Source organism: Calonectris borealis, chromosome 25 (assembly GCF_964195595.1).
Source record: "Calonectris borealis chromosome 25, bCalBor7.hap1.2, whole genome shotgun sequence".
Taxonomy (NCBI): Eukaryota; Metazoa; Chordata; class Aves; order Procellariiformes; family Procellariidae; genus Calonectris; species Calonectris borealis.
Genome location: NC_134336.1, coordinates 1,069,718 through 1,093,991, shown reverse-complemented (window position 1 = coordinate 1,093,991; position 24,274 = coordinate 1,069,718). Strand labels below are relative to the sequence as shown.

The window sequence follows — 24,274 nt, the reverse complement described above, 5'->3', positions numbered from 1 at the left end:
GCCCCTGCGGGTCAACCTGAGCCACAAGGCACAGGCTCTTCGAGCAGGGTTGGCACCGTGACATGTTGGGAATAAATTAACTTTGCACAGCACATCAGCTAATTAGCAACCTTGTTTACCCCACAAAATTTAATTTTGTCTCTTCTGAGCAGCCAACTGTTTTCCATTTGGTAGGATTTCAGGGAGAAAAATAACCATTTCATGCTCTGAAAATGAAGAGCGCTGAGAAACAGTAAAAGGGGGGAGGACAAATTCAACCCCAAGTCCCACACAGCAGAAATGCGGCCAAACCACATGCACCGCAGTACCTGTCGTTCGCTGCAGCGAGCAAGAGGCTGGTGGGTTAAATACACGGTGAGGGAGCCATGTGTGGCTGGTGGCCAGCCCAAAACATTCCCTAGTTCAGTTTGCTTTCCTCTTGGCCGGCACTAGCTGATGGGATATGGGGCCCTACTGCTGCCCAGAGAGTTTCTGCCGTCTGCTCCAGTTATGCCTGCCGTGGGAAGGTTGGGGGTGTCTCCAATCACAACAGTGCCAAGCACCAGCACAAGTGAAAAATAACTGAAAAAGTGCTTTAGAGCAGGCTTTGCCCTGTGGAGCCCTGCCTCTGCAGCGGGGGCTGGCAGGTGAAGTTAGCAAACACACAGCAAACCGCACAGCCCTTTGTGAGTATCAGGCCTGGGCAGTCACCGAGGACGAGGGACACTGGGGAGCCCGAGGGAGAAAACGTGTAGAGGACAGATGGAAACGGCAAAGATGGTGGGCAGCAGGCAAAGCTAGAAGGCAAGGGGAGGATGAATTATCAACAGCAGCTAATACATGCCTTGAATTGAAGGTATCTGCAAGGCCACCGTCCTTGCCCGCGGGGTGGCCGGGGAGGGGAGGGCTCACGTTTTGCCCTGGCGAGCGAGCCGTGTTGCTGGAGTCCGTGCGGTATTGCACGGGCACAGGGGGGCTTGAAGTTGCGGGGTGGAAGGTCTGGACTCCCGGTTAGAGTATTACCGAGGTGCCCGGTTTGGTGGAGGGCAGGCGCCCTGCCTCGGGTGGGTACGCGAGGAGGGGGTTCGGGACCCAGAGCTGGGCCATGCCAGCCTGGAGGTTGGCAGCTCTTCTCTCCCAGTACGACCTGTCAGCCCCACCTCTGCCCCCCCCGGGGCGGGCAGGCAGCGGGCAGGAGGTGCCTGCTCGGCCTCAAAGCAGGGTAGGGAGGGGACGAGAGAGCACGTGAAGCTCGATTTGCAGAATTACAAAGCAAAGCTGATAACATCACGCCTATAGAGTTTAGCTTGGCACGCGCAGCTCGGTTAAATCCGGCTCTCCCTGGCCGCCGCCTCAGCTTTCTTGTCTGGAATTAGTGCTTTGTTTGTGAATCAGCTGAATCTATGGATCTTGATATAAATACACCAGCTCCAGAGCAGCCATAAAGCACTATTAATTTTGGGAAGCGCTGTAGGGATTACATACATATTTAACAGCCGAAGCACTGAACATTAGGACGCCACTCGCTTCAGTAATGTATCTCCAGGTCTCAAACATTTCCTAGGGGGTAATTCTGAACTCTGTGAACCACTTATTCACGGACTATTTCACAATTTATTACTGAAAATGGCCAGACATCCAATTCACAAGCTCTCTCAGTTTGCTAATCGATTTCTCAGTGAAGGTGCCCTCAATTTCATAACTTCACAGTTCCCATATTGCTTGGGGAGAGTGGCGCTGGCTGCTGGGGTAATATTTCTCTTCCAACAAGTCACTGCAATATGAGCAAAAGGGGAAAAAATAACCTTTCATGCTTTTCCTTTTAAAGGTTCCTCCTATGGCTTTTCTACAATCATTTACACTGCTGCAAAAGTACAAAGGGGTGTTGCAAATGCAAATAAAATTTAGGGTTGTATTTTATTTTTTAGAATCCAGTATATGAAAATGTAATTATTGCAGAACTCGGGTCTAAGCACATTTCCTCCTCCTGCAGGCAAGGGAATTGCAGGACAGCTGTGGTTTCGAGATAGATACCCCGTGGCACATGTGCAGGCCCAAGGAACGGCGCAATTAATAGGAACTGATATCACCCTTGTACATTATGTAATTTGTACATGCTTATGGAGTACAGGATGAAAATGCTGCCCGAAAAAAGCGTGTCAAAGGCAGATGGTTGACAGGTCTTCTCCTGGCTCCATCATTTTGCATTATGCTGTGGCCTTTGAGGTACAGTGATTATCGCACCCTAGACCCATATGTTTCCACAACTCTGGCCATGCATCTTACCCCTGACAAGATGCATCCTTCTGGTTTCCCTCAGTCCTGTCCATACAGCTTTCACCAATATTCCAGTCCTGAACCTATCTGCTGTCCCTCGGCTTCACCCGGCGGCTCCAGCTCTCAGTGCAGGCAGCTCTGCTGCTGTCCCTCCAGCCTTCTCCCCAGTGCTACTGGCCGTCCCACCCCAGGAATTTCCCCTGATGTGCTGCACACAGTTCTAATTAAAGAGAGTGGGGGCAAGAGGAGTCAATATATAACTTCTGGTGAGTTTTATTCAGCCACAGTGGGGTTGAACAATTCCCTTAGAGCTGATCCTGAACCTCCACCTGGGAGTATCTTGATGTCATGTGTTATTCATGTTGCCCTAAAAATTTGCATCCCCCATATACAGGTACTGGCAGCACTTTAATGAACTAAATGCTAAAATGAACTAAACCTGGCATGGCAGGTCTCTCCACGTGGCCTGTTAGAAAAACACTACCTAAATTTCTGCTTTCTGAATACCACAAGAATGCTTAAATGCAAAAGAAAAAAAAAAGGCAAAGGCAAACTGTGTGTCTGTCGTGCCTGAGTGCATGCACACTGCTGCAAGGATCTCAACAGAAGCAGTCTTAATCTGATGCATGTTGAATTGTTAAAGTGCCTTTTGCTCTGTCATTTCTCTACTCCTTCTGCAGTAACTCCTGATGTGACAATTCATTTCAATAACCATAGCCATTGGGGAACCATTGCTGCCGCCGATTCTGCTAATGCGCATGGCACAGGAACACTGCCCCGTGCAGACTCCCCCTTAAGCACGACCCATCACGGTCTCATGGGACTGGCACAGTAGAAAACTTCTGGACTGGGAAGGGAAGGAACTTTTCCAGTCTTCCCTGCATGTTGAGAGATGAAAGTGCTGTGTTACTGAGCGTAGTCAATGAGCTAAGCCTGTACCTGACTCTTGGAGAGAGGGACTTTAATGAAAATGTTTCATTGGAACAAATGTTGTGTGATGAATGGGAAGTTCGTTAGAGGGGGTGGCTAATTTGCAAGGAAAGCTGCAGCAGCGTCTGTATTTGGCTCACATTCTGCCTGCTTCCATTCTGCTAACCTCCTGAGTGATACAAGACCTTTGGTTCCAGCCCTTCTTCTGCTCTGAACCAAGTGTTTCCTTTCTCTCTTCTCTGGGCACTTTCTTGGTCCCATTCCGTGTATAATAGAAAACCCCACTCTGTCAGGTCACGTCGTTTTGGGAAGGCAAGGGCATCGCGAGGGATCACACTGCTCCGGACTGGGGAATGCATCCCCAGCTGGCTCTTTACCATCTGTACCTTTATGGTCCCTGAAAATACGGAACACAAAAGGGCCAGAAAATTTCCATAGGCAAAACCATAATTCAGGCCCAATTGTGGATAGGCTGTCCAAGGCCTGGAATTTTTTGTTGCTTCCTGGTGACATGCCATGGGCCTGCGCTGTGTAATACAGCCATACAGAAACCAATACCACTAGTCATAATTTATTAGATAGTAAATAAAAATTCATTCTGATCTGATGCCTGCCGTCAAATCCAATAGTGAATGTGAGAACAAAATGCAGCACGACAGTTGGAAGCAGAGGAGACCTGTTAAGCAACCGTGGTTTGCTGGATAACGGCATTACTCTTAGCTAGTTTATCAAGTAACTTAAGAGGGGGAAAGAAACACGATTGTCACAGCTAAGCCAGGCTCTCTGGTTGTTCTCAGTATTTTCTTCTGTAACGAGAACACTCCTGTCTGCGGTAGGCAGTGCCGGCCCTCTGACAGTGCCTGCTGCTGCCTGCCCAGGCGCTGGGGGTGAGTGGGGGACTCGGAGCTTTCCTGGAGCTCAGCACGCACAAACCTCCCGTGCCCTCCAGCATGCAGGGAGCGAGGGGAGATGGGGACCTGGCCGGGCAGCTGGAGCGGAGGAGCTCAGCCGGGACGAGCAGCAGCCTCCCGGGCATGGGGAACTCGCGCGGTTCCGGCTGGCCCGTGCCAGCCTCACCGTCCGCCCCGTGTTGGCTGGCAGCCTGCTCGGGAGCGGTGGCATCGGAGGATGCCGCAGGTCACCTCGCTGCAGGCGCATGGGCATCTGCAGGCTGCTGAGCCCAGCCCACACGCAGGGGCTCTCTGTGCCCTTGCTTGGCTTTCCAGAGGGACTAGCGGATCTGTACTGGGATGCTGTGAATTTTCAGAGGTGACATATCCCTGAGATTTGTCGATGGAGGAAAAAGAGAGGCTTGCAATCTCCTACCAGGACAGTGGTGACAATTAGAGATCTGTTGCTCAGCGAGTCTGTGACATTAGGCCCTCGTCCTTTGGAAATTTCTGTGATGTTCAAACCATCAGAAGGGCTCCACGCTCCAACCTGAAACAAAGCAAACGCACACATGAACACCCAGCTTACTTTCCTCACTTGCTCTCAGCATCCTACTGGCCTGGCAAATGGAGCTTGCTTCTTTCATCTACAGTAAACAGAAGCAAAGCTGAAATTATCATCCTGTATTGCCTAAATAGAAGATCTGCATTAACCCTTCAGCTGCAGGTCACTCCAGCTGCACATGTACAATAAGCAGCCTTTACGCTGCCCTCTGACGCAGGTGCATGAAAGAAGACCACGATGACTGGAATTTAGGGGCTGAATGAACAATTTGCAAAGGTACTGTGTAGAGCAAACAATCAAACCATGCTGAAGAGTCAACTCTGGGCAAGGATAAAGCAGAACAAAAGAAAACAAATACAAATATGAGGCCATTTTCTTTCTTTTTTATTTCCCCACGTATTTGCTTTGGGGGGAGGAAATTAAAAACGACTTGACCAGCTCTGCAAATCCCTGGTAGGAATCATTCCTATCCTCTGCGCTGTGGCAAACTAGACGGGTGTTTCTAACAGGTCCCCTTGGAAGGGCCCTGGTCACCCCTTCAGGGAAGTCCACTGCAATGGGAGGTCTCGGTCCTGGTAGCAAACCTGGAGGAGGGAATGGCAGCAGACTTGCTCAGGCACGGGCACAGGCACACGCAGCTACGTTCCTCATCAATTTGAGGTGCTCTGTTTTTCTCAAGCTGTCAGTTTTAATAAATTATTAGACTTTGAAGAAGTCTGTTGACCCAGAAATAGCAAAACATGTCTCTATTTAAGAGAGGTCATCTGGGCAACTCTAAGCCTGTTAACCTGATCTCCGCGGTGCAGGGGAGGCTTTAGAACAAACTTTGAAGGCAGGACTGGCTAAAGGACTGTGACGGTGACATAAAATGTCAGGAAAGCTGGAGGAATATGGGATTGCTGCCAAGAAACGGAGCAGGGTGGCCATATAGCCAGCCTGACAGTGAGAAAAAACAAAACCCCACATGGAAATGGGAACAGAACGATCCATCTGTGGGGTCAAACTGTGAGATGGGACTCGGAGAGAAACCAAAGGCAGACAGCTCAAACCCATTGGGGAGCCAGGATCTTCCGATGTTTTATTTATTGCTATTTTTAAGATTCTTCAACGTTTTCAGCAGTCCAAGGAGAGAACTTGGTTTTACTGCATCCCCAAAAAGAGACTTTGTAACGAGCAATGCTGCCTGGCAAAAAAATGTCATAAATTCTAGAAGAGTTTCCATGAACTTTGTGAAAGGCTCTAAATATTTCAGGTAAAACCTAAGCAATCCCTCATATCTCCCTTCGCTCACACAACAGCTTCGATGTCAAAAGATTATTACTGTGCATGGGAAAAGAGAAGCAAGTCTAAGAGGCACCTGCTAGCAGCGCTGCAGACTCAGTTAACTATGCCTTGCTAAGTTTTCTTTAAGAAAATTAACTACATGGCACTTAAGACTGAATTAATCAGTTTAAAATATTAAAAAAGGAAAGAAAAAGGAAAAAAGTGCATTAAGAGAACTGTGCAAGTCAGATAGTCAAACTACATGTAATTAGGTTTAGTTAATACCCCTGTAATCCCTGGAACATCCAGGAGGTATAAGGATCAGGAGTTCAATCCTAAAGCTCAACAAACATAAGCTTTTATACATAATGCACAATCCATATGGGATTTGTTTGTAGTTTGGCGTTTTGTTATTTCAGATTAACTATTGACAGAAACCTAGCTTCAACAGAGATTTGACATCGATACTTTAAAACCCCTCTAGAGCTGACAAGAAGCTTTCAAAAAAATAATAGTGGGAACTGTAAATCTCTGAATTGTTGGAGACAAAAGCTGAACGGCTGCACAGAGTATGCATCAAGGTTTGGCGGCTTCCTATGGGCTTTATGTGACACACAATAGTCATAAATACAGCTGGTGCCAGCTATTCTCCAGTACACCTGAAGAGTATTAGTTTGACAGATAGATACTGCGGTTGTACTTAAACATTTAGATTCACGTGGTACCCAAATGCTCGCACATTTTTCTATTATTCTACCAACACAGCTCTCCGGCAGTCTGTCAGTGCCACTGTACTTCAAAAAGACGTGTTGGTTTTTTTGGTTTAGACTCTATAAACAAAATATTTTGTAAAAAAAGAAAGATGATCTGCTCAGTTCTTGTGAGAGTGTGGCATCTTCCCTGCTCCTCTCCTGCCTCCTTCCTGCATGGGCTCGGCTGATCGCAGCTGAGACTGAAGGTCATTGGGTTTATTTGAAATGTTTTCTTTATTCTGTATTTGACACCAAAAAATACTCACTAGGAGAGTGCTGTGGTGACCTTGAGAGTTTTTACATGAAGCAAAGGACTACTGCTGTGGTGTGAAAGCGTGGCAACAATTTATTTCAAAGCGACGGAAAAGCGAGCTGTAAAAAGGGGGGTGGGGAAGTCAAGCTGTTTGGTCCCAGGGAGCTTCACCACGGATCCGTCCCCTCCAAACAGGGAGGTTGATCCAACTGCTGCCTCCCGCCTCCGGGGACTGCCTACCTGCACTGTTTGATTAATTCCCCAGCCTTAACTGGAAAAGTCATCTGTGCATGTTGGGCTGCTTGCTGCATGGTTAATTGAAAACGGTCTCTCTGTGCTCCTGGCTGGCATTTCCCGCGGTAGCATAACCTGTCGCCGTGCCCAACGGTTACGGGACTCAGCACTCGTCCCTAGCTGCCAGTAGGCACCTTGTGCGTGTCGAAAAGCAGACTCTGCTCTAGAAAGGGATTTGCTGCCCGGCAGCCAACTTTCTCCTGTAAATCTGCAAGACGCCTCTAGCAGAACGGGGACTCAGAATTACTCACAAAAGGGGTCAGGCTCCGGGAGCCCTCGGTGGCCTCACATGCCGTTATTTGGAGCCTGATTAGAGCCCAGCCCCTGGGCATTGCTCCCTGTTGCTATCGGCTGTCTGCTGTGCCGTGCTTCACTTCAGGCCACTCGCTGCTCCCTTTTGTCGTAAACGAACTCATCTCACCTTGAAACCCATGTTCTAGGAGCTTTAATGCTTGCATATTGCCTTTTTTTTTTTTTTAAGTAATTGAAGAAAAGGAAGTGAAATCCCCATGAACACCTGAGAATCAGATCTGCACATCAGCATCCTATTTCTGTGCCCAGAGGAGATTTGCACTAATTAGGAGGATCTCAGGCTGCAGCCTTTGTGCCGTGTCTCCTCCAGGCAAACACGGCCACTGAACAAGACCCCTCCAGCCAGTCCGGCAAAAATGCACTTTTTTCTTATTGTCCCGTAGATAACACAGCGAAGAAATAAACAAAAATACACACTGCATCCCCCTGCAAAATCTAGGCTGTAATAAGCTGGTGCCATTTCCAAGCCTTAGGCAATTTTCATTGTGGGAAATCACACCGAGATGATACTTTCAAGAGCTGTTGCCTCCCCAGGGAAAAATCAACATTTTGTAAGCAAGCCCAGCAAGATGGGGGGTGGGGCAGGCCTTATTCCTTCCACCTTTGGCCTGGGCAAGGAGAGGTTAATGGCTGCTCAGAAGGTTTCTTCTGCTTCACTATCCCAGGAAGGTGCCACAAGTACTTTTGCAGCTAATAACTGTAGTCCCACGCACATTGCTTCAGGGCTAGTGAGTCATGGATGAGGCATGGAAAAGGATCTGAGAAATCCCACAAAGTAAATAGCCTTTCATATAAAAAACAGAAAACATGGAAACAATACAACCGCCAACCATTTTCTCTGTTGCCTGAGTATCAGAGTTAGACTAAGCCATATGCAGATAAGACAAACCCTGCCTACCTTTTCAAGACCATCTTCTTTGAGACTGATGATATCCAAATCAAAATCTGTCCGTAAACCACTAGTTTTATTAAAGACAATTCGTCCCGTTAATCCTTCCCATTGGGCCTGTGGAAGGAAGAAAAAGTAGCAGGGTTGTTACTTGGTATCATAAATAATATTTTGCCCTCCACTATATATTCTTTTAATTAGTCCTTATACTGGTTCTTTTTCCCCAAAGAGCATGATTAATTAATAAGCACCTCCGTCACTATTCAGACTGCAGACGGAACTGGAGGTTTTCTTAACTCTCTTGCAGTCCTTGCTACAATTTTTGTTCGCACCTTTTGTGTTCACCAGCTGTTGCAGGACATGATGACTCAGTAGAAAACTGCTTGCATTTATCATGGCATCCTTGTGTGCTGCATTTATCCTTGTAGTGCTGATAAATGCCAGGCTGCAGGGAGCCTGAGTTTGGGACAACTTCCATCAAGCTCATAAATAATCCTTTTTTGCATGAACCTGCTGATGCTTCCAAGGTGCGTGGAAGCTAAAATGTCCTGAACGCTTCCCTCCCTCCTTTCAGATGGAAAGTGGAGCAGAAGAGGCCACCAGCTTGTCCATGCTAGCAGGATCTGTCGTTTTGAAACAGGCGTGGGAATCTGGTGGGAGCGTGCTGCGTCAGTTCAGTTTTGGGCAGTATAAGCACGGGGCAGGTGCCCATTGGGGCCGGGGAAGCTCCGTTCCTGGAGATTTTCAACATTTGACTGGATGAGGTCCTGCATAGCCTGGTCTGACTTGGGAGCTAGTCCTGCTCTGAGCAGGAGCTTGGGGTAAAGCTGTCCAGATTAGTTTCAAGCAAAATTATGCTATGACGCTGTTTCTTTTCCACTCTACACTTTGCAGCACCACCAGAATTAATCTCTCTGATTTAGGAGGTGAGAGAGCCCCAAATATCAGGCACTAGCTGTGTTAGCAGAGCAGGCGCTAAGGCACAGCATGGTATATGATGCCTGCTCTGCCCAGGGACAGTGCTAGGACGTGCTCTGAGCATCCGTCCCGAGGAGGATGCTCCCGTAAGAGTGCCGGGCTGCTGACGTGGTTTACTGCTTTGCAATCGCATCTCCGCAGTGGAGAGCTGGGACTCGGGCTCTTTCCCCTGAGCAGTTCAGTGCACACTCCTCGCTGATGAATGCGTTTCCTTTATGGGCAGGGGAGCTTGAAATATCCCAGTGTGATGAAAGTGGCATAATGTATTCTCAGGGGGGAGTGACTGGCATATTTCTCGGTAAATACGCTCCTCTGGCTCTTCCTCGTTAATTCCTGAGGAGTAATGACAGCCTCCTCCCAGCCTCGCCACCCTTGAGTTTTGGGGAAGGCTGGGCTCGGTTTGCTCGTTTTGGCGTGCAGGTGGTTTGCCTGTGGGACGCGCAGCCTGCGGAGCCCCCCGGGAGCCTGGGAAAAGACGGAGTGTTTAACATACCCAACTGGAGCGAACACGGCTCTGTGCTCAGCCCTGCACCTCCTGCGGGGCTGAGCGAGAGCCCCGGCGGGCTGCACGGCTCCCGGGGCTGGGCTGGGGGTGCACGGCATCGCCGCAGCCCCCGAGGGGCTCTGATCCCGCTGGTGTTGGCCCTGTCTCCGCAGGCAAAGTCCAAGCGCTGCAGCCCCGGGCGGCCGCAGAGGAGCCTGTCCCCTCGCCTCCTGTCCCCTGCTTCCCGGGGAGCCCTGGGGGCACACGGAGTGAGGGTGGCCTCCCCGGGGCTGGCAGGGCCACCGGCCCGGCCCTGTTGCACCTCGGCAACTATGAACAAGCAGTTGAGTGACAACTCTGCAGCGACCCGGTGCAGTCGGGGCCACGGCCTGTGCATGCGCAAAGAGCGAGCGGTGCCGGTGTCCGTGGGGAGCCAGGGCCGAGGGAGCGGGGGTCTGCAGCGAGGCACCCCTCTGCGCACCGCTTTGTCTTTACAGGAGTTTAGAGAGAGCAATTACTGTGTGTTCTGATTGCAATGGGGAGGAAGCTTATCCCTGCAACGAGCTGACATGGTGCCAGAAAGGGAAACAACAGGCAGGCACTGGAGTGTGAGGCTCAGGGTAATTTGCGAAAGGAGCCAACCAAACAAATTATTTACACTCTCTTTTGGCAGCCAGCTGGAGCGGCTTTCTGCAGAAGGGAACAAAACATGAAAAAGGAGAGAGAGAGAGAGGCAGGGAGAGGAGAGATACATCTTCAGTGCCTATTAAGAAAAAAGTTCATTCTCTCTCTGCAACGGGAATCATTCTTCTCTTCTCCTCCCCTGCGTCTCTGCGCTCCGTGCGGCTCGGGGAGCACCTGGGGTGGGCGCGCTCTCACTGCACGTACGTGCCTGTGCTCAGGGTCCGCTGGGGCCTGTAGGTGATACTGCAAGCACAAATCATTGTAACGATTAACAACGTACTTCTACTCTTCAGTTTAAAAACTTCAGGGGATTTTATACCCAGCCTTTTAAATGTGGCCCAATCATGTATCCCGTACTGCAGCCAGTTTCATAACTTGTCATGGGAAGAGCCACAGGCGTAGAAGTTTAAAAAGGCCTTAGGGTAAATAAAGGGCTTTTATCAGAAAGACGTATCTGGTAGGGTTTGCAGCATCGCCCTGCAGCTCTGCCTTCATTTTTTTCTTATGAGGGCTCCTTTTTGCAGACAGAGCAAAACCCGGGGTGTGAGTGCAGGGGTGTGTGCTTTTGGGAGGGCTGGCCACCTCTCACTGCGACTTCCCTGTGCTGCGCTCACTTGGTGAGCTCACTGCTCGTAAACACCCGTGCTTGAGTCTGCTTGCGTGCTTAAGCCAGATGCAAACAAACGATTATGTGGGCTGAACAGAGAAATCATAATGACTGAAAGAGAGGGAACGAAGCTGCCTCCTCGCTCCCTTGCTAAATCCACCGCTCTGCCAAAGCCGTTCGTCGGCACACAGGCAGAGACGCGCAGCGCTGCCAGCTTTGCCACTGGGATTTAGCGGCACTGAAGGCCCTTTGTGGACCCCAAGCAAATGTTCCTGTAAAAGGCAAATGGCTGTTGCTCTGCTAAGAAACGGCCTCAGAGAGTGGTCTAGCTGCTCTTGACGCAAGAGGAGGCCAGGACAAGTCTCCGTGACAGCATGGGAGATTTCAGCTTGTTTTAGATGTTTTGGTGTGGCTGCGCAGATGTCATTTTGAAGGCAAGGACAGGATTTTTCCTTTCTGGGTGCGGTCAGCAGCCTGGTGTATATCTGTGCTTCCCTCCAGATGTACCTGCCCAGGCGGGAGGGTTTTTTATAACCCTATACCTGCCAAGCCTCTCTGCCACGTGCCTCCGTACCTGCGTGCTGAGCAGCTGCGCTGCTCTCCTGCTGGGGAAGTTTTGCATTAGCGGGAAGCAATTATGGTTGCAAATCATGCTTTTACCTCTTTTATAAAATTCATGAAGCGGCCACCGAACCTCCAGGCTTTGTGCCGATGGCACTGCAGGGAGTTCACGGTCATCTGAGGGGCGCGCTGGTAGCAGACGGAGACCACGTGCACCGCGTCGTACAACAGGGCAGCATCTGTCTAAAGTAAAGGGGGACAGCATTTGCGTTGATAGTGGTTCCAGAGCAAGGAAGCATTTGGACAGCAAAGCAGCAGGGGGTCTGTAATGTGTGGCAGGAGAAGCTGGAAGAACCCCCCCCGAGTTACCCCCTGCCCAACACCCAGCGGACCCGAGGGTTTCTCTGTCCTGGTCCACTGCCGACCATGCCACCTCGTGGGCTTCTCGCCCTGCAAACAGCGCTCCGAGGGCAGGGCTGGGCCCTCGAGGGATTCACTGGGATCTCAGGAGATTGCCGTAAATGCGTATGCTTTAACACAAGACTCGTATAGACCTCTAGGCTGACTCTCATGCAAAACACGTCCTCGAAACATGTAGCTCTGCACATGACAAAGCCTCACGAGTGTGTTTTCCTGTTACGTGGCTCTTTAGACTAAAAGATCATAGTTCTGTCTTAAAATCAGAGATCATGAAAACGTCATTTGTCTGTGTGCATCTATTCTGCTTATTTCTAGTGCATTTACTACTGTGGTGTTAAACAAGGAAGCTAGCTATTTCTAAATGTAGAAGACAGTAACAGAATTTGCTTATTTACTCCGTTTTGTCTGAGTGTAAAAAACCTCTATATCAGAACACATTATCTACACTATTTTATACATGGGGAAATAAGAAACAGAGAAGTTTAATGGCTTGTCCGTGGGCATGGAATTTTCTAAAATGACCCAAACTGTCACTGAAATCACGACCTCATGGATTTGTAACATCTTCCCGCATTTCAGTGATTTGAATTAGGGAGAACTTTTTTTTTTCTTCCATATAATGTGATGGTTTTAGATTCAATTTGAGATGCCCCATCTCACTTCCAAACACTGATCAAGAGAATTGGATTTATTTTTCACTCTGATATGGTAATTCTCCTAGGGAAAATACACTATTTGATGGCTTCACAAAGCTACGAAACAGATGTGAGTGGAGCAGCAGCGTAATAAAACACAATAAAACAAAATAATATGGCAAATAACTGGGCAGATATCTAACAGGACATGGTCATGGAGAAAATCCTCCAATGTTGACAGCCATCCCCGGGACCTTCCCTTCCCGCAGCACCCGACCTGTGCCCCGTGGGCTTGTATTTACAGCAGCAGGGACAGGTTTTGTAAGTTTGGGGCTGGGGGAGAGGTGGTACAAGAATATGTCCAAGCAATTTCATGCTGAATTACATGCTGTAATGCCTAGCTGAGATCAGGGCCCCACTGGGATAGACACCAGACAAATACAAATAAAAGGCAGGATCCCCTCTGAAGAAGCAAACAGGCAGAGAACAGGAGAGGAGCCCTCGGTGGCGGGGGGAACCCAGCACCGTTGCAGGCAATATGATGCTGCAGTTGTGGGCAATGCAGGAAAGTAGAAGGTTAAAGGAGAATCGTGGGACTCTCCTCTAAGGAAGAAAAAGGACAGGAGGGATATGAGGAGCCATTTCAAGGTGAAAGTCTGGGAGGCTTTGCCACTTGTGGGGTTGGTTCTGGCAGCTCTAAAGGGAGAGGGAAGGAGGGAGCCAGTCAGCAATTACAGGGGTCGGAGACAGCCTCGCAGGGAAGACAGATGGGCGAGCAGGTGCTGTACCTTCCGAGCAGTAACTCAGCGGAGCAGAGCTGCCATCAGACCCTAAAAGGAGTCATCAAAGTTGCAGCAAAGCCCATCTCTGGGCATAGCTTTGGCTCTTTCTCTCTGCATCAATCTCAGCGAATTGCCTGGCCCAGTCCAGCCGCTGCTGTGCTCCCAGCCCCTGGGAGGTGGGCGTTCGGCTGCGCTCGAGGACTGCATGGGGACATGGTGGCAGCTGGAGCCCTGCAAGCCCCTGCAAGTGGGACTGGCCCCGGCTACCTGGCTCGGCCGGTGGGACGGGAGCGTTTCTGTTTCCCAGCACTGCTCCCAGGGCTGGGCAGAGGGACTTGCAAGGTGATCGTCCTGCCCTGAGCTGAAGCAGGACTTGTGGAGGGCAACCGAAGAGAGAGGATGCCTTTCCTGCGTGCTCCGGGGTTTGGGGCGCACATAGCCCGTCCCTTTCCAGGGCAGCGAACACTCGCTGCAGCTGCACATCAGGCGAGCACGGAGAAATCCTGCTGTGCCTGAACAAGGGGTACAATATCCCGCTGGTTGCAGCTCCCTCTCTTGTTCCCAGCATGAAATAGCTGGGGCGCTTCCCCACCGTGCTCAGCCCGTTCTGGAACGGAAAACTTTGAATTTTGAAGGTGCTGGGGGCAGCTTTTTGCTGGCAAGAAGGGAGGGGAGGGAAGGAGCACAGTCTCTCAAAATTGGCAAATCTGTCAGCAGTTGGGCCTGCAAAAGTGTTAACAGAGCAGTGGGCTGCAGGGGATTCATCACCAAACTCGCTGCATTTGAGGGATGGTTATTAAAGAATGCAAGTAGCTACCTTGGGGAAGATATCCGGGATGAATTGTTACAAGAACCAGTAACTATAATATTAGGCCTTAACAAATGTCCTTGCCTTCCCTGCTACTCCGGTCTGCTTCCCAGACTTTGCCCGTGCTTTGTTTAAACTTCTCATACCATCATCACGCCATCGAGCAGTCCCAGCTCCGCCTTGGGCGCTGACTGCAGCCGCTCCATGGACCACTTCTCGATGATGGAGGACACGTGCGGGTTCTCCACGTTGAGGATCCGGAAGCCGGTCAGGTTCACTCCGGAGTAGCGGTATGGTTCTAGGTCTAATGCATAAAGATCCTTAAAAGAGAGAAACCAGTTTAAACATTTTGTTTAGCTTTGTTTTGTTTGTCTTTCCTGCATCGGTTCGTGTCTGTGTCTGAAGTGAGAAGGCAGAGCCCACAGAAGGTGGGAGGTAGGACGATGCCCTCGGGGATCTGGTGGATTGTACTGTCTGTTGCCATCAGCCACCACCTGCAGAAAGACAGGACTCGTAGGTGTAGTGGAATTAGGGTGTCATCTGTGCAGGTTCACCCACACACAGCAGAGGGAAACTCCTGCCAAAGAGCTCACTCTGCATGGAAGAGGCAAGTGAATTGTGGGGAGAAAACCAGAATCGCTACCTGTAACTGTGAAAACCAAGCGGGAGGGGACAAGGAGAGTTCCTGTATCCGAAGCTCCCTGGGGCCTTTCCTTGGAGGATTTGCTGCGAGTGCTGCAGATGACAGAGTAACTCTGAATGCAGAATGCCAATTTGCAGACGGCTATCAAAGAGGAGCTAAGACGCATTTCTTGACATTACGACCAGCCTACACAGTCTGCAAACGAATGAGAGTGCCCTTTATACAATTTAAAAACCCCACAGCCAGGCAGTCCTCAGCTCTGCTGGCAGCCAGCCCTGCATCGCCTGGCAGGCAGCGAGAGGGGCATTTGGAGGCCTCTGCAGCGCATCCCTTGGCTCCGCCGCACGTCTAAATATTAACTTCAGGTCAGGGATTAACTTCGGTGCTCAGTAACTAGTCTGAGTAGTTTGGGGTTAGACAACACGGCAAGAGCGTCCCACAGCCGATCTGCTCAGCAAAAACCCAGGGCAGCTGACCCGAGGGAAGCCAGGGCTGCCTGGGTGATGGTGCCGAGCGAGGGGGATCGTGAATGAACGTGGCGGAGAATGGCAGTCTGGAGGGGGCTTCGTTAAGGGGAATCATTTGTAGGATGGGACATATTTAATCAGAGTTTATCCTGAACAATTTCTGCAAGTGTTCAATGGTAGTAAAAATGGGGGGAGGCGGAAAGGCAACACCATTGTCTTCTGTGATAGAGAGTGGGGGATGAATATCAGAACGATGTTCGTTGCTCTCACAAGGGATTATAAAAAAAGAGTTTAAATACAGCGTGAGATTATGTGGCTGTTGCTGTTTTGCATGATGTGGCTATACTAGGACAAAGCCATTTTGTGGGTTCACCCAGACACAGCGTCTGTCAGCAGCGAGCTCTGTTCTGCCCATGGGGGAGCTGGAAAAGCACTGGTCCTAAAACACACTGCCCTAAGCAAAGCATAACAAAATCAGCACTTGCCAGCAACCGAGACTTCATTCTCAGTGGGAGAGCAAGGAATTCTTACAGTTGTTTTGCTTTAATAAGCTTCGGGGGTTTGATCTTTTCCTTAAGCACTGGCCTCTGACTTTGCACCCCCAAGGCATACTGCTGATGGATGCCGTGTTTTAATCTGCAGGTGCAGCCAGGGACCGAGTCATTAATCACACCCACAACAGAGTTCAGGGTCTTTGTTATTTGGGTTTTTTTTCCCCCTGAAAAATTGCAAATACAAACCTCCATGTTTTGTTAAAGGGCATCATGAAAACCAGGCCATAATGTTGACTTTTAAATGACTTATGGTAACTAAGGGCAAATACAGTTGTTTAACCTCAGACAGATGCGTATATCATCTGGATATGAGGGGTGCAGCGGTCCTGTGCCTGACCCACTGGAATAGATTTATGTTTTCAGGATTCATAACTTTTTGTCAGACACTTCAGTTAGTATTCTGGAAATTGCTGTGGGAAAATAATTTTTGGTTGCAAAAGCAGATCATTTCCCCCTCAGAATGTGACTGTATGTGACAAATCTGATCCACCGAGCCCCAGATCTCCTGGTCTCCATCGCACGGCTGTCAGACTGCCAGCCCTGGCCACCTTTCAGATCCTACCAGTATTTTGGGTGCCCTCCCCGTCCCGCTGCTCTCCACTGACCCTTCATTTCACCAAGTTCCTATAGAAGCCAACCTCACATCAGGCCCCTTCTTGGTTCCAGTTTAAATCTCAGCTGCAATCTGATTTATCGTCTCCTGGAATTAGAGGATAATTAAGAATACAAGCTGAGTGTCAGAACATGGGGAGGTGTGGGGGGGAATTGCCATATCAGTTTCTTCTGGATTTTCTGCTCCTGCGCAGCCACAAATTGAAGCATCTGGTTCTATTTTCCACCTCATCTACATTCCCTTTCACTCGTTATTTTCTGTACTGCAGATTAATTCTTCCCTCCATCCCACTACCTTTAAGAAAGTTTTATTTTCGGTGTTTTCGTGCAGCTCTTCCCCTTTCTTACACACGCTCTCCCACCTCCCCAGTTAAAATCTCCAGCTTTGGTTCATCAGTCGTGGGCGGCGATGCTGAGGTCTGATCCTCACCACATCTAGCATCCGCAGTAGGAAGCTGCAAAAGCAGGTGTCCAGGAAGGGCAGCCTCCGTCTGCTGTTGTGCAGAACAGCTCGTGGATAATGTGCCTGCCATGGATCGCCGAGGATCCCTGTCTGGGCAGAGATTTGCTCGGGCAGCTGTCGCTGGGAGGAGCGGCCGTAATGGGGGGCGTGCATGCACAGCGCCGTTGGAATAATAAACTGTGATGGACTCAGGCTTGTGTTGTGTCATGAGCCTTAGGTACACTGAGTTTAACAGGAGTACCTGATGATCAACGCCAGTGGAAGACCGGACCGGTTTCGTTTAGCACCTAATCGGGAGAAGGCAGGTTGTAGTCTGTGTAATTTTTGTTTACGTCGACTCAAAGCATGGGAAGAGATTCCTGCTTCTGCCTCTCTATAACTTGCAGGAGCAGTGACAGCAGGCAGCGGGGAAACTGCTGTATTTGCAAGCACTCATTTTTACAAGCTGCTGAGAAATTCCTAGAAGTGTTGAGTTTAAGGGGGTTGCCACTGCTTGGGACTTTGCAGGGTGTAAAAGCTGTGCAGACATTAGACAGGGGCTCGGAAGAGTTCCTCCTCCTCTGGTAGAAGAGGCTGGTGGGGCTCTTCATGCTGAAGTCAGTGAACTGTAGTCTTGCTGCCTAGCAAAATGTTGAAGCGTTTCATGCCAAGTGTTGATACGCTGTACTCAGTATTGACTAGGGACCTTTTAGAAACATTCAGTATAACATAATAGACTAATTCATTAGCACCCCATGGGTCTAGTACTGTAGAAGCTGAAGCACATGCATTGCAAGCGAGGAAAACATTGCCTTAAGGAATGACAGATTAAAATATCTTTCCCATGATATAACTGTTATTTCAGGAAAGTGGCATTAATTGTGATTGCTTATCTATTAATTTATTATAATTCTTCTTTTCCCACCTCCAGGCTGTACCTACACGTGAAATGTACTCTAGGCTCAGCTGGGGCTGATTAATAGGAGGTTATCTGGAAAATGCTTAAAGCTGCCTGGAATAGATAATGGCAGCAGGGGTAATTAAAATGTCTTTTGCATTTGAAAAATAAATTTTGCAGTTTTTAAGGGTTAGTTTAGTCTGATTTTTTCCTAAAGGCAAAAAGATAAATTGGATTTTCAAAATCACACAACAGTATACTAGACAATAGCATCCAAAATGGAAACAAAAGTGTCATGCCAAAAACCCAAACCAAAATGCCTCCTGGAGTCAGAGAAGAGCTAGCCCGTGTTTAATGAGAGTGGAGTTAACTTCAAGCTGAGTTCTTCTCATGCAAAATAAACCTGCAGTACTGAACTATTGACCACAGCAGGGCTGCTCCCGGCTTTTAAGGGAGACCTAGGTGAACACACAGACACATACCCAGTTCTTACTGAAACTCAGTCCCATCAAATCCTGTCTGCGGGACTACAATCTCACAAATTCACACATAGGCTCATCTTTCAGTGCGTGGGTAGCTGCACTGAAATCAAAATGACTGGGAGGAGAAATAAAACCAGAACCTACATCTGTGCAACGCCGGAGCAGCTCCAAAGGAGTGAGCCGGTCCCAAAGCAGCGAAAGAAAAGACTGACGTCTCTCAGAACGAGCACCCGGGCAATGCTGCAGTTGCAGAGGTGTTACAACCAAATCACTGTGGTCTAATTCTAACCTGAAGCTAAGTCTAGCCCTGCTCTCACCTGTTAGGGTACCAGACCTCCCTTCCCCTTGCTTTTCCCACCCACCGCTTTAGTGTCTGTGGCTGAGCCATGCGCGCCCAGGACAGGACGCCCAGCCCGCTCGCCTGCCACTTAGGCTACCCCCTTTCCCTTCCGGCTTTCCATGCCGGCTCAGCATGAGTGTAAAAGGTGTTTGCACAGATTAGATACTTTACCAGAGTGGTGAAGATGAAGTGGTAGTATTCTGTCATCATTCCCATTGCCATGGCCTTGAGGAGAGTAGGGAAAGGAGGTTAGTAAGAGTGGAAACAAGAATATAACAACAGTCATGCAACATAAACCTCTAAAGAGCTGATCTGGTAAATGCGGCAGGAGACAGACCCAGAAACACAGAAGCTGGATTCTGGATCAATCCTGTGAAGCAGTTAAGCATGTGCTTAGCCAGCAAGAGGCATGTGCTTAAGTGCTGAGCTGAATTGTGGTCCTCGAACCTTTCTGAAACGGCAGCAGAGCCTCGGTGTCCCGCTTCCGTGGAGGCCGGTGGCATTTCTGGGTGTTGCTGTGCCACAGAAAGCCAGGACACCGGCTGTGGCACACTGCCATGCTGACGGGTCACACATGGTGCAAAATCTTCCAGGGATGCAGGCTTGCTTCTGTCGGCACAACCGGGAGAAAGGGGGTTGCCTTTCCTCCTCGGATACCAAACAACCAGCAACCTTACATAAATCTGCGCAGAATGACCATAAAGCAGCCTATTCTAATGGTTACAAGTCCATGTAACCATGGCTAAGAATCTAAGTGAAAGGCTTTTTATTTCTTACTTGTGCATTTCTGGTGCTCTGCATCCCCTCCCCTTCAGTGCCCGTTCGTATAACGTGTACCTATAGCTCTTGTCTGTGAGTCCCTCCTTCCTGCGTACAACAGCCAGATTCCAACGTAGTGCCTGGTTTAGAAATGGGTCAGTGAAAGTATAGGCACAGGGATGGGGAGCAGGAACATCTCTCGTCCCTCAGCCCTTGGAGATCGTGGTCCGGACCCCAGGGCTGTTGGCCAGCCCAGGCTCTAGGTGTGCCAGCCCCGACACGAAGGATGGTTCGTGCAGATTGCTGGGATTTGCATAACTGAGCCGTGGAGAGAACGTGCTGTTCTGTGAGGTTTGTCAGAGAATGGCTGTGGGCTGAAGGGACCTTGGCTGGATGACCTTGCCCGGCCCTACACAACACAAGGGGAATGTGTTTCTGCCTATGAGAAGGGTCACCTTGAAGTTGGTGGCTGGCTAAAGGAAGGAGATTCCCATGGTGCTGACTCTGTGAGCAAGTTTTCTGGAGAAAACACATGCAAGAGCACTTTAAAATCTCCACTGATGGGAAAGTGACTTCAAGTCCCCCCAGGAAATGTTTGCTTCTTTGTTTTTTGCTAAAATTACTAGGGCAGAATTTAGCTCCCAGGAAGGAAGGGACAGTTTGAAAAGAAGTGAGATGTCAAAAAACAGGGAAAAGGAAAGGATCTAGATTACAAGCCTAGATACTGTAACTCCAGAGTGTGACTTTTTCTGGCCTGGAAGTACCTTTCAGAAAGCCTGGCAGCCGCCTCTGTCAGCAGCGTGCCGCCCCGTCCCCTCCTCCCTGCCTGGTCGGTGGATCTGCGGGGCTGCGTCGCAGCTCTCCCCTGACCTGCACACCCAGCTGCAAAGAGCCGCAGCAGGGAACGGTGCCTCAGTATGTGAAGCATCAGTTAAACGATGTGAAACCAATCGAGAGTAAATCATGAGATTCCAGTTCAGATTCTACAGCTGGATCAGTGGTAGGTGAAGAGTCCAGACCTGCTGTAAGAAGCAAACCCCAGCTTCCCAGTACTTGCAGGATTCATCTGGGTTTGTGGGGAAATGAATAAATGATAAACCTGGTGGATAAGCTACAGGCAATCACCAGGATGAGAATGGGAGCTCCATTAAAGTTGAGACAGGCACATCTGTGCGCTGCAGAGTGCAGCAACTGTTCAGAGACGGCTGCCAAGGAGAACAGAGAAGCTGGAAAGCCAGGGAACAGATGTAAAGCATTAACAAGTGACCAAAAATGAGCAGGGCCAGAGAACCTGGGGTAGGGTGGGAAGGCCTCAAAGCAGGCCCAGCTCTGTGGTAGGTTTCTACAATGATTTGTTTGTCCAAGAGGGCAAAATAATGAATGGTTTGATGTCTCAGTCGCTCCGAGCAACCCAGACTGGGGCAGTATGTGGCAATGTCATCTGTATGTCTTTGTGCCAGCTCTCGTGTTGTTATTCATGGATTACTAATCCGTGGGTTTTTTTTACTAATTCAGTCTAAAAATACTGCTCAGATTATCAGTGGAGTGCCTTGCTACTCGTGCGCTGTGGGAGCGTGTTACCGTAAATAACTTGGGAGCAAGATCTGGGCTGGCTTGATGCTGTGTGCTTAGTCAGAGCTACTTTAGCGAGCGTAGGCTATAGTTGCTCAAACCATTTTATGTTACCTAAAGATGCGCAGTTAAAATCAGTACCAAGTGGTGGAAACTTTAGCCCGAGCCTCCAGAGAACCTTTTCTGCATCCATCGGTGCTGCACTGGGGCGGGCAGCGCAGCCAAGAGGCTCCGGGGACCTTGCCTGGTCAAACACCAGGGGCCTAACATCTGCAAAGCTAACTGGTGTAGTTACCAAAATGTTACAAAAGGCAAATAATAGCAATAACATGTGAACGTTATTGTTTCCAGGACAAACAGAAGGCTGGGCCATTCTTCCCTGACTTCTTTTGCAGTCCAGTTTTTTTTCTGTGTGTTGTTCTCCTAACACCGCAAAGCGAAAGCAGACTCCCCTCTTCCAGGAGAAGGTTTTGGCTTTACCCAGCTCGTACTTTCGGTGAATGTGCAAAGCAGAGTGTGAGGAGGGCAGTGTGAAGTAAGGATCAGGAAGCCTGGTTTTTATCCCATCCTATGGAAAAGTTAAAAGCTGTTTCACAAGTGAAGGTGGCGCCTCTAGACGTGCATTTCTTGATATGGGTAGAAAAGCTAGGAAAAGATGAGGTTTCTGATCTTCCTAATTCTTCAGCAAATGTGAGTGCCAACAGCGAGAGAGACTGGGGGTCGCGGCGTGCACTGCTCAGAGCCTCCCCGGTGTTACACGCCGGAGCGTGCAAGTGTTTGTGAGTAAAAATACACTATATAATATTGCTAAGCTGAAATCCATGGCTTTGGGTCCTGAAAAAACCAATACACACACAAAGCCAGCCAGAAGGACTTAGAAAGACTTCTTTCCCCCTAGTCCCCCCTCTCCTCCATCTTCCTCACTCTGCACTCACAGTGATGAGCAGAGCAGATGGCACAATACACTATAATAAACTGCATAATAAGTGAACAGCACCAAACACAGCCAGCATGTTAAAATAATAGGCAGGAGACAATGAGTCCCTTATATTGCTTTCTTTAATAATCCCTCCCAGGCTTTCTGATTTCTCTGAACACTTCCCTTCATTTTGCATCAAGCAGGCTGCAAGAGAAGTCTCTTTCCATGTGCTTGCTTTCTCAGCCCTTCAGGGGATTTATTTAATCTATGTGGTAGTGTCTTGCTGGGCTGATATGAGCGACACTTCCACCGGCTGGTTTTTAGCATTCTTTGTGGGAGCATTTTCCTCTGCCTCATATTGACCCTGAAACCTAAAGGCACTTGGAAATGAGGAGGAGCTGGGGTGAGCAGCAAACCTTCTGGTCTGCGAAAAATGCCAGTGGAGGAACTCGGGGAGAAAGGAGAGAGAGCAAATTAATGGAAAATCACTGACATCTGGCTTGAAGTCCAAGAATTGCACGCGGTGCTCATGAAGGGACAGAGGACGCCGTCCCTGCCCGGCTGGCCCGGTCCTGGCTGCTTGCAGCGAGACGCAGGACTGCGTGCGCAACTCGGAAAATAGCTCACCAAAGCGAAGCGTTTTATACCCTGCCCTGTGTGGGCATGTATTCACAAACCTGGGGGCATGGAGCAGCACGGAAGGGAAAGAAGATATTTAAAATCGGCAAGCGTGAAAAGCTCGTACAGGGCTAAATGAACAGTGGCAGAAGTGGCCCAGAGAAGTGGCCCAGGTCCTGCCCGATGCCCGGGCTGAGGGGGAGCAGCGAGCGCTGCGCCCGACGGCGGTGGGTGGAGGGCAGAGGGCTGGGGCTGCGCGGCCGCAGACGGAAGCGGGACAACAGCCTGGTCTCAGCGCTGCATTCGACACAGACACTTGGCACTTCCTCCTCCTGTAACATTTGTTTGTTCTTACCAACAGTCGCTTTTTGGTACTTCCATTTTTTTTCAGTGAAAACTACATTTTCTGTAGAAATCCAGTAGTATCCTTGGAAAATGTACATGTTGTATCTTTTAGTGTAGCTGTGGATTGTGGACGGAGGGAAAGCTGCAGGTCTGCACCCCATCTGCGGGGCTCCCTCTGCAGTACGGCCACCCCACAGTACACACGGGTCCCTTGGTGGCCACTTTTGCTTCGCCCCCGCCGCCCCCCGCTCACCTGCTTGAGGATCTGAGCTGCCATCAGGTGGCTGCAGTCGAAGATGATGCGGAATTCCCTGCCCCGCTTCATCTCCTTCAGCAGCGGCCGGGCATCGTCGGTGTCCAGCGGGAGCTGGCGGATTTTCAGCCGGATATTGTACCTTGATGGGGCCATGATGAGCTCTTGCAGCCGTATAAGGCCTTCAGGCATTGCACAAAGACAAACCCACAGTGTTACGGGAAAGTCTGCCTTTGCCCTGCAGGCTGGGTATCACAGCAAGTTATTTCTTCCTATATTATTTTACGGAATGCAACCAAGACTTTCCTCCCTCCCTGAAATGGCCATTGCTAAAGGCGTATCAAAGCCAAGGTGTCATGTGTCTATCGTTAAAAACCCAGGTATTTCCCGAGCAGTCGTTCTAAGGCAGAATGGCTTTTCCTGGTGTTTTCCTGCTGCCCCTGCATCCAGCTATGGTAGAGCTGGGGTCCCTGTGCTAGGTAGGAAGAGGAGAATAGCAGATTGGTCCTAAACTCTGACATCTCTGGGATCATGACATTTTTTCTTAGGCAGATATGTCCTTGAGAAAGGACAGAATGTGATAATCAGTGATACAACAAATTAAAATCTGGAGTATTTACTATGCACAACAGCAAAAGAAAAAAATGAATGTGCACTTAGATTTATGAATAGCATAGTTCATAATGGTCACTTAATCACAACTTGTAACTTTCTTACTACCCTTAAGGGGTAAGTAAGTAATTCCTTTTTTACGCAGAAGGTACAAAGCCATGCTGGATGCAGCTGAGCAGGAATTATTGGTATCTGATGTTGCAAGAAGAAATTCAGCAGATGCCTATTGCAAGGAGGAAAAGAGAAGCACATCCCTCTGCATAGTGGAAGAAATACATTAGAATATGCCATGAAGGGAACATACTGTGACCCACATTTGCAAAACAGGCATGTCAAACTGTGTTCTCATCAGCCCTCCCCTAAAGAAACCACTTGGTTTAGTAGAATTAGGTTGG

General features: G+C 49.3%; 1 protein-coding gene across 1 annotated transcript in view; it reads right to left on the bottom strand.

Annotated features, from left to right (window-relative positions):
* GRIK3 (glutamate ionotropic receptor kainate type subunit 3) overlaps positions 1–24,274 on the bottom strand; it is a 120,852-nt gene that overhangs the window by 27,647 nt on the left and 68,931 nt on the right. The window contains exons 4-9 of the mRNA XM_075173205.1: positions 23,268–23,449; positions 18,973–19,026; positions 14,510–14,683; positions 11,818–11,961; positions 8,414–8,521; positions 4,513–4,626 (exon numbers count right to left, since the gene is read on the bottom strand). Coding sequence (XP_075029306.1) covers positions 4,513–4,626; positions 8,414–8,521; positions 11,818–11,961; positions 14,510–14,683; positions 18,973–19,026; positions 23,268–23,449 — 776 coding nt within the window. The remainder of the gene's footprint in view (positions 1–4,512; positions 4,627–8,413; positions 8,522–11,817; positions 11,962–14,509; positions 14,684–18,972; positions 19,027–23,267; positions 23,450–24,274) is intronic.